General features: G+C 41.1%; 1 protein-coding gene across 1 annotated transcript in view; it reads right to left on the bottom strand.

The window, feature by feature from the left end:
- Positions 1 to 2110: 2110 nt before the first annotated feature.
- KCNG2 (potassium voltage-gated channel modifier subfamily G member 2) overlaps positions 2111 to 17301 on the bottom strand; it is a 97325-nt gene continuing 82134 nt past the window's right edge. Inside the window, exon 3 of the mRNA XM_060774939.2 lies at positions 2111 to 4162. Coding sequence (XP_060630922.2) covers positions 3353 to 4162 — 810 coding nt within the window. The 3' untranslated portion in view covers positions 2111 to 3352. The remainder of the gene's footprint in view (positions 4163 to 17301) is intronic.

Genomic DNA, 17301 nt, shown 5'->3' with positions numbered 1-17301 from the left:
TTTGTCCATATCCTTGATTTCGGTTATTTTGTTTACCCAGAGAGGTTTTTCCGGTATTTCTTTCTGCTTCCAAATTTTAGCAAAGACAATTCTAGCGGCGGTCGTCAAGTATGTAAACAGAATATCTTCATTCGCGTCTAGTTTTATATCATTATCCACAAGCATTTGATCTGCAGCTTTTAACCTGATTTTAGGCAAGAGAATGATACCATCCTGAGTAAGACGTATATAACGATACTTTATTTTCCAAGTTGCAGAAGAAGCATCCTATTCCTGCTTCTAAAACCAGACCCAGAGATGGGGAAAGTTGTGCATAGTATAAGACTACCACTATCATCACAAAGTAAGGGGTTCTGAGAACTGCAGTTCAGCATCTGGAGGGCAGGATGCATATACCAGCAATAATTCCCTAAATGAAAGGTTGCCTTGCGTATGTTGAGGTCTCACGCACATTAAATAAAAGCAGCTCTCTGTAGGCAGCGCATGTACAAGTTTTGTTCAGATATGACACAACGAGTTTATTAAGAATGAAGAGATTTGGATTCTGTGTCTCAGGAGGGCTTTATTGTCCATATTTTTATTTTCAAATATTTTGGAACAAGTAATAAGAAAAATAAAACAGGACACAGCAGTTAAAAGCTCTGTTTAAAAGAATCTGATTATCCTTATACTATAGCAGCATGGCTTAAATGCAGCTATTTTGTCAGCACCCCTGCTCTACGAAATGGGCTAGAAAAAGCAACCTCATGATCTCGCTATTCAGAAATAAATGACACCAGCCTCATCCCCCTTCTCTTCTGCCAGAACATTCTTTTATCTCTGGTGGTAGCCCTGTTAATTTTTGCTCAGATTCAAAGCAGTTATTTTTATTTGGATAGTGGGAATTGGGGCTGGCAAGATCCAGTTGTTGTGGCAAATTCCTTTCTCACTTTAGGAAGAAAATAGTTAATACGGGACAATTATTGCTCCTCTTCTCTAATTTCCTCATTGCCCTAAGGCAATAATTTTCAAAGATTAGCCATGAATAATAGTATCATAGAGCTGAAAGGGAGCCCATAGGCCAAACTCCTGCTCAATGTAGGACAGAAATAGTATGCATGCTCCAAAGGTAACCAAATAGGACAAAGCCTATGACTGACGTCATTTTGCATCACTCTGAAATGCAGACTTTATTTTCATCTTCAGAGCAGCTTTACTTGTTAGATTAGGCATGGGCAAACTTTCTAACTTTGGGGCCGCATGCTAGAACTCTCTGCTAAGAGGACTGGTCATCCGGGGATGGATGGATGGAAGGAAGGAAGGAAGGAAGGAAGGAAGAAAAGAAAAGGAGGAAGGAAGGGAAGGAGGAAGGAAAGAGAGAGAGAAGGAAGGAAAATGAGGGAGAGAGGGAAGAAGGGAGGAAAGAGGGAAGGAAGGAAAGACAAAAAAGGAAGGAAGGAAGGAAGGAAGGAAGGAAGGAAGGAAGGAAGGAAGGGGAAGGGAAAGGGAGGAAAAATAAAAGGGAGGGAAGGACCAAGGGATGGAAGGAAAAGATGGATGGAAGAAAGGAAAGAAGGAAGGAAGGAGGGAAAGGGAGGAAGGAAGGAAGGAAGGAAGGAAGGAAGGAAGGAAGGAAGGAAGAAAAGAAGGAAGAAAAGAAGGAAGAAAAGAAGGAAGGAGGAAGGAAAGAGAGAGAGAAGGAAGGAAAATGAGGGAGAGAGGGAAGAAGGGAGGAAAGAGGGAAGGAAGGAAAGACAAAAAAGGAAGGAAGGAAGGAAGGAAGGAAGGAAGGAAGGAAGGAAGGAAGGAAGGGGAAGGGAAAAGGAGGAAAAATAAAAGGGAGGGAAGGACCAAGGGATGGAAGGAAAGGATGGATGGAAGAAAGGAAAGAAGGAAGGAAGGAGGGAAAGGGAGGAAGGAAGGAAGGAAGGAAGGAAGGAAGGAAGGAAGGAAGGAAGGGAGGAAGGAAAGGTTGGAAGGAGAAAGCGGGAGGGAAGGGAGGAAAGAGAGAAGGAAAGAAAGACAAAAGGGAAAGAAGGAAAGAAGGAAGGAAGGAGAAAGAGGGAGGGGGAGGAAATGGTGGAAGGGAAGGAGAAAGGAAAGAGGAAAGAAAGAAGTATGAAAGCGTGGAAGGAAAGGAGAAAGAGGAATTGAAGGAGGCAGAAAAGAGAGAAAGAAGGAAGGATAGGATGGCCTGTGAGAGGAAGGCCTGAGAGCAGAGCCCAAGAGGCTGCAACTATTAGATGGTATTGGGGAAACAGAAAGTGTCTTGTGCTTCCTTTTTGGAAATGTTCAGAATTCAGCTTTTGCATATTCTGATCTCTGTCCCATAGTTGTATGTGCAACTTGCTTTTGTATCACTTACTCTCTGTAACATCATCTCAGTGTTTCTTCTTTCTGGGAATGAAAAGAGGCAAGAGCAGCTTTCCCATCTCCCCCAGCTATGGCCGCAGGGTGTGTTTGCTGGAGAAAAGAGAAAGCCAAACTCTTGTTTTGATTGCTGAGGGACCAGAGCACATTGGCTACCTGTCAGAAAGCCATTGTTTTTCCTTAGTGGTTCTCTTTTCCAGTTCAAAAAGTATGGCCTGCAGCAGGAGAATATATATGCTGAAAGACTAATCATCATAATGTCATTGTAAAAGAATGTACATTCAAATCTTAGCAAAGACTGTAGATATGTCCGTCATCCAGGCTAGGATGCAAAAGCTTACTGTGGCAAATCTGCATGTTCACTAAATAATGCATAAAGAGCTAAAGCACACGTCAGGCCTGTCAGCAGGCAGCCAAAATCGTGGTTATTGATTTGTTTTTATTGAAGAAAAACTACAACAGAGGTAAACTAGGGATAGTTTTGTTAAGTTAGCTAGAAAAGGCCCTGTATCCCTGTGCTTCCACATTAACCTTTGACCCTTTCTGTGCACATTCCATGAGGTCGTACAACATGAATCTGTTGCTGGTACAGGTTTTGGGGAGAAAAGGTACCTTGTGCAATCTACTCTGCTCCAGTCTCATTTGTACTCAATGGCACACATATCTCACTGTGGATTTGGGGCACTTATTTTTTTAAAAACCCTTCAACAATATTATTTTCACCCATAGATGCACAGTGGAGAACTGTCTAAAAATCGCTGCTCTTTTAAAAACCAAACAGCAACATTTTTACTCCTAAACAGTCTTGTGTTCAAAGGTTGCTAAAATTGTCCTCAATAATATTTCAGTGTCCTCGTTGATCACTGAATTCATTGGTCATAAAGTAGTTTCTCCTTCACTCGGTGGCTTACTACCATAATTGGAGTGGTTTAGTGATTATATCAGATATGTAAATATCTAGTTGGCCACATTCTCTTCTACAAAGTCTTTAATTTAGTTTAAATCAGCAACCCTTAGTCTCCGTTTGTGTCTCAGGATGAACCATCTCTCCATCATTCCCATGTGGACACGTGGAATCTCCTTCCTGGGAGCTGTCATCAGTTGGGACTTTGTTTTCCGCCTGGTGAAGCTGCCGGCTTGCGGCTCGCTGCTGTTCTTCTTTAAGCTCTATGTAGGAGCGGGAAAACGTATGGAAGATGGAAGTGACAGGGAAAGCCATAAGCAAAATGCCACTCAAGATACTACTTAGGGCCACCACTTGTCCTGGAATGCTACGAGGCACCATATCGCCATAGCCCACAGTCGTCATGGATATTACAGCCCACCAGTAGCTACTGGGAACGCTGGTGAATTCATGTTTGGCTCCCATTTCACTCTCTGCCAGATACACCAGTGGAGAAAAAAGCGCCATCGCAACGCAGAGGAAAAGAAGGAGGAGTCCAAATTCCCGTGTGCAACGGCGCACAGTCAGCCCCAGAGTCTGCAGCCCCAGGGAATGCCGGGCTAACCGCATGACATACAGGATACGAAGGGCTCGTAGAGTGCGGAGGACCAGGCCCACTCTCTCCAGGTACTTGTTTCCAACGCTGCCTCCGCCTCCGGGCTTGTCATTGTTTTTGGTCGAGGCCAAATCTATAATCAAAGAGATGTAGAAAGGCAAGATGGCCATAATGTCTATAATGTTGAGTGGGGTCTTCAAGAAGGCGCACTTGCTCTCTGCTTGAATGGAGCGCAAGATGAATTCAAAGGAAAACCAAGCCACACAGACGGTCTCCAGCACAAAGATGTCTTGGCACTTCTGGGAACATTCACCCTGTGAGAAAGGCAGAAAATTAAAACAGTGTCTTAGAAACCCTGCCCAAATAAGTAGGATGCTGCTTTCACAGAGATGCCCATATGTGAATTTTGAGTTTAATACGCCAGTAATTTGCTATAGCATTAAAACTTTAATTAGAAAGCCAGAGTGGATACAATTTTGTGCTGTGATATTTGGGGACCAACTGATTCACTAATTGCACAAACCTGCATAGACAACTGCGTCCTTGTTCATATTCTTTGCTTTATCCATTTTGTGCCCCATGTTCTCTGAATTCAACATGACATATCAATATGCCGGTAAATATTTTAATTTCACAAAAATCCCACCAAAATAAATAAAATTGAGAAAATTATGTCCAGATTGCCCTAAATTTTGATGAATTCCCAGTTATCACAGTTAGCACAGTGGGGTATTGGGATCATGGTGGGACATTATTTTCATGGTAGGATATTGATGAATGCCATACGGTGATAGAAGTCAAAGTCTCATTGATATTATGAGCATGTTTCCTGCTCTTCCAGAGGTCAACACACAATTCACTAGGAATAGAAATTCCACCTAACATTTCTTTACTGTCAGAACTATTTGACACTGGGATAAATTGGCTGGACGGTGATAGATTCTCCCTCTTGGAAGTCTTTAAACAGAGATCGGATGGGCGTCTGTCGAGAGTACTGTATTGGTGTATTCCAGCATAGCAGGGGGCCAGACTAGATGGTCCTTGCCACTCCACATAACGTATTTTGATTATTTGAACATAGCCAAAGAAATAATGAGCTTCCTGCCTTGTTCAGGAACCGAAACCAACTCTTTGTCAAATAAAACAAACAAACTTTATGTCTATACAATTGGTCCCCAAGTTACAAATATCCGACTTACAAATGACTCATAGTTAAGAACGGGGGTGAGAAAGCTTATCTTGTTCATAACTTGGTCACTGTTTGTATATACTTCCTGTATCATTACCACCTAGCCCCTGGTGGTGCAATGGGTTAAACCCTTGTGCCGGCAGGACTGCTGACCAACAGGTCAGTGGTTTGAATTCGAGGAAAGCAGCTTGAGCTCCCTCTTTCAGCTCCAGCTTCCCATACAGGGATATGAAAGAAGCCTCCCACAAGGATGGTAAAACATCAAAACATCTGGGTGTCCTCTGGGCAATGTCTTTGCAGATGGCCAATTCTCTCACATCAGAAGCGACTTGCAGTTTCTCAAGTCGCTCCTGATACGAAAAGAACCATACAGATAATATGTTAAAGCGTAATAATGTCAACTTATTTCCCCTGCATGCTTGTTATATTATGAGGAACCCAGTCAAGCTGGTGTTTTACACTTTAAGTTCAATAAAGGTCTCTCTACAAGATGTTTAGATTTTTGTTGTACTACAGTAAATTGCGCTTTTGGAAAGCTACGTCTGTAGGAGAAACAAAGACCTATCTTACGAAACAATTTCTCTCCTCAAAAGCAATCACTGCTATTTGTTTTTATTAAACAGAATTGTTTGTATGAGCATTTATCAGTTCCCAATGGGAAAATAAACATAATCCTCATTTTAAATCCTGTAAACAAATTCACCTTCATAGCACTCAAACAGCAATCTATATATATAAATTTGTTAGGGGCATCCAACGAGGAAACAAAACTCAAAAAACCCCCAACGAAACTTAACCAAAATTCCCATGCCCATAACACAACCCACAAGGTACAAACATATCTACTCAAAATGAAAAACAACACAACAACACACTCACAAAACGGCAAAACAACAACACTCAAAAAAACCCCAACGAAACTTAACCAAAATTCCCATGCCCATAACACAACCCACAAGGTACAAACATATCTACTCAAAATGAAAAACAACACAACAACACACTCACAAAACGGCAAAACAACAAAACTCAAAAATCCCCCAACGAAACTTAACCAAAATTCCCATGCCCATAACACAACCCACAAGGTACAAACATATCTACTCAAAATGAAAAACAACACAACACACTCACAAAATGGCAAAAGAATAAAACTCAAAAAAACCCCAACGAAACTTAACCAAAATTCCCATGCCCATAACACAACCCACAAGGTACAAACATATCTACTCAAAATGAAAAACAACACAACAACACACTCACAAAACGGCAAAACAACAAAACTCAAAAAAACCCAACGAAACTTAACCAAAATTCCCATGACCATAACACAACCCACAAGGTACAAACATATCTACTCAAAATGAAAAACAACACAACAACATACTCACAAAACGGCAAAACAACAAAACTCAAAAAAACCCAACGAAACTTAACCAAAATTCCCATGCCCATAACACAACCCACAAGGTACAAACATATCTACTCAAAATGAAAAACAACACAACAACACACTCACAAAACGGCAAAACAACAAAACTCAAAAAAAACCCAACGAAACTTAAACAAAATTCCCATGCCCATAACACAACCCACAAGGTACAAACATATCTACTCAAAATGAAAAACAACACAACAACACACTCACAAAACGGCAAAACAACAAAACTCAAAAATCCCCCAACGAAACTTAACCAAAATTCCCATGCCCATAACACAACCCACAAGGTACAAACATATCTACTCAAAATGAAAAACAACACAACACACTCACAAAACGGCAAAAGAATAAAACTCAAAAAAACCCCAACGAAACTTAACCAAAATTCCCATGCCCATAACACAACCCACAAGGTACAAACATATCTACTCAAAATGAAAAACAACACAACAACACACTCACAAAACGGCAAAACAACTGAGCATGCGCATTGGCGCCCAGCCGCAAGTTCCCTGGCGCACGCACATGCCCTTCCGGCCAACGTTCCCTCTGCGGAAACCATGCCCACTCCAAGCCCCGCCGCGCTGCTTCCCGCACACACACACACCCCTGCCGCACATACACACACAACCCCACACTCCATCACTCCCCCCGCCGCCGCACACACACACACGCAACCCCACTCCCTCCGCCGCCGCACACACACACGCAACCCCACACTCCATCACTTCCCCCGCTGCCGCACGCACACACGCAACCCCACTCCCCCCCGCCGCCGCACACACACACGCAACCCCACGCTCCATCACTCCCCCCGCCGCCGCACGCACACACGCAACCCCACTCCCCCCGCTGCCGCACACACACACACAACGCCACGCTCCATCACTGCCCCCCGTCGCCGCACGCACACACGCAACCCCACGCTCCATCACTCCCCCCGCCGCTGCACACACACACACAACCCCAAGCTCCATCACTCCCCCACCCCTATCTTACCTCCTTTTCCTTCACGCCACCTCCAAACCCCACCCCGCCCCTTCCCGCCCTGTCAAAATCTAGGAAAGACAGGAAGGAAGGAAAGAAGGAAGAAAGAGAAAGGGAGGTAAAGAAAAAGGGGGAAAAAAGGAAAGTTAGAGAAAGAAGGAAGAAGAAAAGAAAGAAAAGGAAAGATGGAAGGAAAGAAAAGAGAGACAGCAGAAAAGAAAGAAAAAGGGGGAAGGAAGGAAAGAGATAGAGAAAGAAGAGGAGAAGGAAAGATGGGACGGAAGGAAGGAAGGAAGGAAGGAGGGAAAGAAGGAGAGAAAGAGGGAAGATTGGCCACAGCAACACGTGGTGGGTAAAGGTTGTTATTTCTATTATTGTTATTATGCTATTGTTCCTATGAGACCCTTTTAGGGGGAATGGGAGAGGTGTCAGGTCCCAGAGGCAATGCATTGCATTATTGTTATTGTTATGATGGTGGTAAAATAAAAGGAAATAAAAAGTGAAAGAAGGAAGCAAACAGGGAGGGAAGAAAGGCAAAGGAGGAAAGGGGGAGGGAATGAAGGAAAGAGAGAAGGATGAAACCAAGTAGTGAAAGAAAGAAAGAGGTAGAGAAGGAAGAAAGGAGAGAAAGGGGGAGGAAAAGGGGGAAGGAATAGGTAGGTACCTCTCTTTCATAATAGTCCAGATATCTACCTCAACTTTGATAAGTTTTACTATAGGCCACAGCAACGCGTGGCAGGGCACAGCTAGTGAATAATAATGATGAGTTTTGTTTGATTGCTTGTCTCAAACTTTGCAAATTTACTACACTGTGTAATTTTTTTTTGAAATTTCTGTTCCTGGTTTGAAAGTATTATTTCTGGTTTAATTGTGTGGTACTTTGAAAGTAGTTGTTATACTTTGGAAACTTTGTTTTTTGTGGCTACCACAAACTATGTTGAATTGGTTGAGACTCTATGAGATATTTATTGAAAAACTATAGCACAATGTGCTGTAGGATGTCTCTCAAAAACAAAGGTTTTGTAGTTTAATACAATTTTTCCATGCTTTTATGATAGAACCAATTAGAAAATGACATTTATAACTCAGGAACAAAAATCATGTTATATAGTGCTATTGCCTTTTTGTTATGAGCTTCCCTGTGAGTGTTCATCACCTCCAGCAAGTAAACAGGATACACAATAGAAAAAGATTATTAGGACACGCATCAATTGTTTTCCATTACACATTTAATATAACCTGATACTATTATTATTTCTATGGCTCTGTTGCAAAGAAGAACCTTATGGGCATCCTGTGCCTCACCTGCTGATGCTGAATGGCAACTCCCATCTCCCCTTACCTCTGTCTGTGCTAAGAATTGCAGTTCAACAACATCAGGAGTATATAGAGAATATTTACTGGTTTCTCTATTTTCTCTGCAATGTTCTACTTTCTCTGGGATTCTTCAGGAAACGTAAAGATGGAAGGAATAAAAATTAGATGCTATAGATCGGTTTTTCCCAACCTTCCTAATGCTGTGATCCCTTAATACAGTTCCTCATGTTGTGGTGACACCCAACCATAAAATTATTTTTGTTGCTACTTCATAACTGTAATTTTGCTACTGTTAGGAACTGTAATGTAAATATCTGTATGCAGGGTGCATTTTCATTCACTGGACCAAATGTGGCATCCAATATGCCCAAATTTGAATACTGGTGGGTTGAGGGGGATTGATTTTGTAATTTGGGAGTTGTAGTTGCTGGGATTTATAGTTCACCTACAATCAAACAGCATTCTGAACTCCACCAACAATGGAATTGAGCCGATCTTGGCACACAGAACTCCCATGACGAATAGAAAATCCTACAAGGGTTTGGTAGGCAATGATCTTGAGTTTTAGAGTTGTCGTTTACCTACGTCCAGAGAGCTCTGTGGACTCACACAGTGATGGATCTGGACCAAACTTGGCACAAATACTCAATATGCCCAAATGTGAACACTAGTGGAGTTTGGGGAAAATAGACCTTGACATTTGGGAGTTGTAGTTGCTGGGATTTATAGTTCACCTACAATCAAAGAGCATTCTGAACCCCACCAATGATAGAATTGGGCCAAACTTCCCACAGAGAACCCCTACTGCATTTTCTGATGGCCTTTGGTGACCCCTCTGACACCCCCTCACGACCCCTCCGGGGGTCCTGACCCCCAGTTTGAGAAAAGCTGCTATATATGTTATTATCTCTCTCTTCTGAGGCATAAGGAGCTCTGCTATCTTAACTTGCCCCTGACTCTGCAAAAATCCTGATGATGGGATAAACAAACGTGGGGAAGCAAAAGGAATGTTTCAAAGTCACTGCTGTCTCACCAAGCACACTTACAGAAGCAGTGTGAGGGCATGTCAGGTTGGCTGAAAATGTGCAGGCTCTCAGTAAGTGCTTCCGTATGCCCTCAAACAGAACTAGAAACTATACCAGGTGTCTGGCATTAATCCCCTTCATTTGGCAGGGATCGCTGGTCCTGGATTTGGTAGTGTTAGCCAACAGGATTCAGGCAATACCTGTACTTCCAGAATAGCTTTCCTGCTCCTTCTCCCGATGAGGAATGTCCTGCACCAGCAAATTCTACAGTCAAGATTTATTTATCGTATCAGGGGCAAACCAATGTATTTGAGAAAACACAAAGTTTAAAAAACTTGGCATTCTATTAAATGTCCTTTGACCAGTAGCTGGCTACTTGGAGGGCTTCTGGTGAGATGTTTTCACATTATACAGTCATAGTGCTATGATTTCACTTTTACTGCCATGGCAACATTCAAACAAGACAAATCAATCCAAGTTTTATAAGTTTCTTCCTGAATGGCATACTGGGCATACTTTCTAAACATGGTTGAGTTAGTTGATTTTTGCCAGCTCATGTTTGCAATGGAAAAAGAAGTCTTTGAAAAAAGTTTCTAAAGTGGTGTTTTTTTTTTTAGTACAGCGATGTGAACAGGAATTCCTAACTTTGTGTATTTACAGAAAAGCTATGACAAACAACATTACTTCATTGATTCATCAATAAATTAAAATAAAACAAGGTGTGAATATTTGTATGTAATGAAAGCTCTTTTTTTCCTTTAGTTGGTTCATACCTGGCAAAAGTGTTTTTTTCTAATTGGTTGGTATTAGTAAGAAAGGAGGCAAGCTTCTTTGCCTCCAATAAATCTCTGTGCTTTTCTAATTGTCTTTGACAGATGGAGAAAACCAGTTTCTCCTTATTTTTTCCCCTTTTTCAAATGGAAACCCCATTGGCCATCCAGACTCACCCTTTTTTTTGATCAAGCAGAGATGTAAAACCATAGCATTATCAGTCTCACTACTAGCTATAGCACTGGTGTTGGAAACCAGCACTGGCTGACTGAAAACAGGAGCTGATGCATGCTGAGAGCTCAGTGAGAAAAGCTCTGTTTTGTGCTTACTTCTGAGCAAAAAAGGAATAAAAGAATCAATATGGCTCAGTAAAAGGCCTAAATACATTAAAGGTACAAGATCCTGCCTGATCTGGGAAGTAGGATTAGCTCTGGTTAATATTCGGATGGGATATGAATACCACTAGGCTACATTTTAGAGGAGACGACTAGGAACTCCTGACTAGTCCTTGCCTGAGAAAACCCTACTCCAATCTATGTAGGTAAAGGTAAAGGTTTTCCCCTGATGTTAAGTCCAGTCATGTCCGACTCTGGAGTGTGGTGGTCATCTCCATTTCTAAGCCGAATAGGAGGAGTTGTCTGTAGGCCCCTCCAAGGTCTGCATGGAGCGTCGTTACCTTCCCGCCAGAGGAGTACCTATTGATTTACACACATTTGCATGTTTTCGAACTGCTAGGTTGGCAGAAGCTGGGGCTGACAGCGAAAGCTCATGCCGCTCCCCGGATTCAAACCTGTGACCTTTCGGTCAACAAGCTCAGTAGCTCAGCGCTTTAACCCACTGCACCACTGGGGGCTCCCTATACACATGTAATCAATTGACAATCTCTTAGAAGTTAAAATGAATACTTATTTAGGAGATCCTAAGTCATGCCACATGTCCTTGGAGTTATCTACAGACAACACCGGCTCTTTGGCTTAGAAATGGAGATGAGCACCAACCCCCAGAGTCGGACACGACTGGACTTAATGTTTACCATTACCTTAAGTCACAAGAGAGTGGCTCGTTTATATTATAGGGTAATGAAAGAGGCAAAACTGATAAAAAGGTATCAATCATAGGCATGACAAATATGAACAAGAAATATTTCACAGGTACTCAGAAATATGTTTACAGGAAAACATATTTAGACTTCTGGTGAGAAAAGAAGGGAGGACTGATAAAAATCTTCCCACCTAACACAAAATCCAAAAACCAGCCAGGTGCAAAGTATTTTTAGGTTACTCGTTCCCTCCAAGTTATACCTTGCTTAGCTGACCCCACCATAGTGTTGCCTTATCGACACTGAACAACTATTAAGGAACAAAACAGAAACCAGGGGAAGAACCAATTCCAATTGCTACAGACAAAGCAATCAAATGGATGAAGTGGAATGTGGACGGAATGAGAGAAGGTGAAATGAGGTAGGAAGAGGCATCTTTGTCTTTAAACGCCATAAAGCCAGTTGTTTAGGGTGGGTGGGCAGGTGGGCAGAGAAACAGAAGTGAACTTCATATTCTAACAAGACCTTATCCACAAGCACCACTCTTGAGGCAAAGTCTTGTGAACTCTCCTATCATCACAGGGACAGAAAGTGAGGTGAAATCTCACAAACAGAAAAACAAACATCACAGAGGCACTAACCCTTTCATATGCCATCAATAGATAGATAGATACACACACACACATCTACCTACCTACACACACAGACACTCCTATCTATTTACCTACACACACACACACACACACACATTTACCTGGAGCTACACTTAAAATGTTCCTATTCTGACTTACAGACAAATTCAGCTTACAAACAAGATAGATTCCCCCAGGCAGTAATAAGCCATGGCAAAAAAACTGTCAGGTCATCAAAAGTTAATCAGGGTGGCCAAGTGAAACATTTACACAGACAAGACAAGAGTTCTTTCTCCCACTCTGAACTTTCCACAGATATATAAACCCAATTTTTCTCATTTCCAATAGACGTCACAACCTCTGAGGATGCCTGCCATAGATGCAGGAGAAACGTCAGGAATGAATACTTCTAGAACATGGCTATACAGCCTGAAAAACCTACAACAACCCAGTTACCCATTTCTGTCCTTTCCTCACTATCAAAGTCAATTTTTTAAAATGGCAAATTTGACTAATATATAGAGTATCTATATAGTTAAAAAGTAAGCAAAGCATGACTCCCAAGGCCCTGGGGTCAAATATTGTTTGCTCCAAAATGTGATTGGGGTGGTCTGGACACACACTGAGAAGCTGAAGGCCACTTCTTTGGGAAATAAAAGAAAAAGCACTGCAATAAAACTGCCAAGAAAAGCTGTTAAGGGATGGAACAATAGCGATTGCTGTCAACACATCCATCACAGTATGCTGCACTCCAGACATACTATTTCAAACTTCCCTCGTATATTAGAACTACTTCCCTCCTGGGCTAGTCAAGATCTATGCTTAGTATTTTCTCTATCCAAGTGAGAGCATTTCTATTTTCTGTGTAGATCTAGCACTCGGATGTTTGTCGAAGCAGGAAGGATGAATGTCTGAGCCCTGCTTCCTGCCAGTGATATTTCTCTTGGATGCAGTCTGCTTCAAGCGAGTCATCTGGCTCACAAATGACCTATTGCTCGAGATTTAGCAGCAACCAATCATTCTGATTGGAAATATACCATTAAATTTAGCTTTGGCTTAGTATTGCCCTTCTGCGCCAATGTTGGTGAAAGCATCCCTCCCCCCCATCTTTTAGTTCCAGTGCTACATTAAAAGGATACACACTCACAGGAGCCTTCTCAAAACTGCTTACGAGGCAATCACTTGCCTAAAATATTAGGCTGCCACACTCTGAATGGCTTCAGTTTGATACACTTCCCTCTTATGAAAGGTGCTCACACACATCTCATACAGTTATGATCCAAGATGAGATGATTTAATCTCATCTTGGGGCCTGTCTCATTCAGGCCCCATGGAAGATCCAACACTAAAAAGACAGGTAGACAAATGGTCAATATATTCTCCCACTCCTGATATCAGGCTTATACAAGGTTGAATCACTAGTGAAAATGGTAACACAGAGACCATCACACTAAAGAAAATTACTTTGTAACAAGAGGATGATGGAAGGCAACTTTAACAATGTACTAGCTGCATTACAGTTGAGTATGGGAGGGAAATGTCTATGGAAAAATAATACATGGCATTTCGCTTTTAACATGAATGCCAATGAGAGGAGGAACAACTACATGATTTGATGTAGACAAAAGCAAACTGGAGCATTTTATCAGACATGGCTAGGAAAGAACCTATGTTGTGTGGCGTAATGTAAAATAAAACACGTGTAGTTCACGTTTGATCATCTCACACACTGCTTTGCCAGAGAAAGAAAACATGCCACACAGGTGAACAGTAAAGAACAAGTAGTAGTTCAGAATAACATATGTACAATGTGATCAGTTGCATCAACTCACATAATGTTATTTTATGAGAGATTTAAAATGATCTTTGTTTTGTCCATGTGGATAGATTCCTTTAGCAGTTCATGAAGTAAGAGCACACTTCAAAATCCGGTCTCTCTCTGCATCTCTCTTCTTCTCTCTGTGCACTTGCATAGCTTAAGCCTGAACAAATATGTAACAGTATCCAAAAGTCCCAGGCTCAGCCTGCTCCCTGGGCATTGCCCGACCAATCAGCTTCATGCATATTATTGGCACACTGATTCCTTACATGCTCCCCACATGTTGGTCCAGTATTCATTGCAGTATCAATCTTAAATTCAAAGATCAGAGGTAGTAATGAACCCTATTAAGATTTTTCTTACACAGATATGCAGTGCAGATAGCATCTAGGTTTGACTGTGGGACCCTTGTGATAGGTACGAGGAGGGAAGTGGCCATTCTATCAGCCCACTGTCCATGATGCCTACTTTTCACAAGCTGCCCAATAGACAGTCAACCAGTAGAATTGCAATTTCATTCCTGGAATGGCTTGCATGAAGGTCTTGGCAAAGGCAATAATGATATTAATGTCCATTTAAGAGGGGAAGTTTAAACACATCAACATTCGATATGTGTTATATTCTTAAATTCGCAAATGTTTAATAAAGTGCACTAGGGCCTCACTAATAAAATTTCTATTTATATGAAAGCATCATTGACAATGCTTTCCTATATCCCCTTTATTGCCACTCTAAATTATGTAATAGGTTTTTGTGTTATCTCTAGTGTTAATAAAAGCCACTGGTTTTTCAGACTGTGCACCATTAAAATAGTGAAGACATCCAACTGTCTATTTGATTATATAAACAGTAAGGAGCAGCTATCTCAGTACTCAACCAGTACAGCAAAATTAACAAGCTGTAACTAAATGCATATCCTCCAAGATAAAAGCTAGTAGGAAATATTAAAACTCTAGAGGTGATTAGTTTGTTTAAGGCAGATGAGGTTAATATCTGCCATATATACTTGTGTACAATATGACCTTAAGTATTACTCCAGGTCAGGTTTTGCCAAAACTGTGGATTTTTATATTTTCCATACATAAATCTGGAGACATTCCACAAAAATGGAAAGAGACTCCTCCTCGTTTTCCCATTTTGGCATTCAAAAAGGTCGGAAGAGGCATTGTGGTAGTGAAAGTATAGGGGCCTTCTTCGCTTCCTCCTATTCCTGCTCCTCAGACAGACTTAAGGTCTTGCCTTTTGCCACCCAACTCAGGGAAGAGGATGATTCCTTTCTAGTAAGAGTTACTGTACTTACAGTGATCTGTGAATAAGTTGACCCAGATTTTGAGGGACAATGTTTTGACTAAAATTTCTAGACTTATAGATGAATATATACACCACATCGTGACACACCACATCAACATATTCCTTCATCAACATTACAAATGACTGAAATAAGTCTGTTTTAGTGTTATCTCAAATGTTAATTCACTTTTAATAAAAGTGCAGAGAAGGCATCCAATGAATAATAGTTAGTTGTCCACATACTGGTCTATATATTTTAAGATAGTTATTCCATATAGAGTAGGAAGGGACCCAAGTGTTATTTTTAATTCAACATCTTACCAATGCAGGAATCAAAAGTCAACATATCTGTCAAGTATCTGTCCAATTTTTGTTTGCAAACCTCTAACCTTTCTGAGAGAGTCTATACCACTACAGAGCAGTTCTTACCAAAAGGAAAGCAATGCTTATGGAGAGCATTGCCCCCCCCCCCGCAAAAAAAATGTGTGAAAGAAAGTTGCTGCTAACTGTGAGAGAAATAAGGCTGAACACTGTGAAAGCCACACACTGCATGGCTATCAGCCTCCTCCCAGTAGACTCAGATCAAGGAAAAGCTTAATGAGAATTGCCACTCTTATTATTTAAGAGAGAAGAATTTAAGAATGGTAATACAACAAAATGAACAGCTCAAGAAGGAAGAGTGGAAGTCAACAAACTATGTTTTTTTCTCTTTTTTCTACCATTTCCTACTTTTCTATCTTCTACATAATATTCCCCCACTTTCCTTGTAATTCTATATTCTTTCAATAAAAGTTTAAAAATCAAGAAGAAGAAGAAGAAGAAGAAAGAATGACCACTCCTCTTAATGTCCCCCCAGCAACAGCAAGAGTATCCTTCTGAGTGGTTAAACCAGGAAATTCAATTGGATGGCCTCCATGGGGGTCTACCTCTAGGGGCAAACCAAGAATGGGCAACATGGAAGTCCCTGAACAGACTCAGAAGTGGAGTGGGCATATCAAAAGACAACCTGGCTAAATGGCATTACCTAGAAGAATCCTCCACCTTGTATGTCTGTGAAGCAGAACAAACAATTCTGCATCTGTATGCTTGCCCACAATGCCCTGCTTCATGCACAGAGGAAGGACTATTTAGCTACAGACAATGCGGTCACTGTTGCCAGTTTTTGTTCTAAAACTATTTAGCCACTTGTCCTTCCTCTATTTAACCAGTTTTATACTTATTTATGCAATGCTTTCAACACAAAATAATAATAATAAAAAAAACATCAGGAAGTTATACCCATATTTAGCCAGAATTCCTTTTTTATGCATCTTGAGTCTATTGCTTCAGGTCCTATTCTCTACAGCAGGAGAAACCATGCCCGTTTCATCTTTAAATGTTTAAATATTGGTATTATAGAAGTCTGTTCAGAACAAGCTCTAATTATTTATCCAAGTGAAACGGACAAGAAGCTACAGTCTGCTTAAAATCACTGAGATATGTCTAGCCATTTCACCCAATATTAACATAATGTACAACCTAATGTAGAAAACTGTTTCCCCCTCTAATGATAATATGATCTGATGAGATTTTGTAGTAATTAGTAGCATTGGTAGCTACTAATACTCTAGCTTCTGAGACGGAGTCTTGGATTCTACTTTAGTTGCCCCCCCCCCCCCCCCCAATCTGGTTGCTACTGTATAGTATGCAACAGAGTTTGGTCTCCTAATACTGTTTTGATATTACTTGGTTCTTTTGATATTACTTGGTTAGGCTGTAAAGCCAAATGAGCCTTGCCTGCCACTTTTAAAGTTCAGCCAATACTTCCTAGAGTTCCATATCTACAGGTGTTAGCCAGCCATCTATTGCAATAACCTTGCCTACATATACTGCAACAGCAGAATAGGATTTTGCGGTGTGTGCTAAAATGAGACCCTATTTATTCTCTGCTATGCTTTTTTTTT

This window comes from Anolis sagrei, chromosome 4 (assembly GCF_037176765.1).
Source record: "Anolis sagrei isolate rAnoSag1 chromosome 4, rAnoSag1.mat, whole genome shotgun sequence".
NCBI classification, from domain to species: Eukaryota; Metazoa; Chordata; class Lepidosauria; order Squamata; family Dactyloidae; genus Anolis; species Anolis sagrei.
Note: the sequence above shows the minus strand (reverse complement) of the source record. Positions and strands in the feature narration are given on the sequence as shown.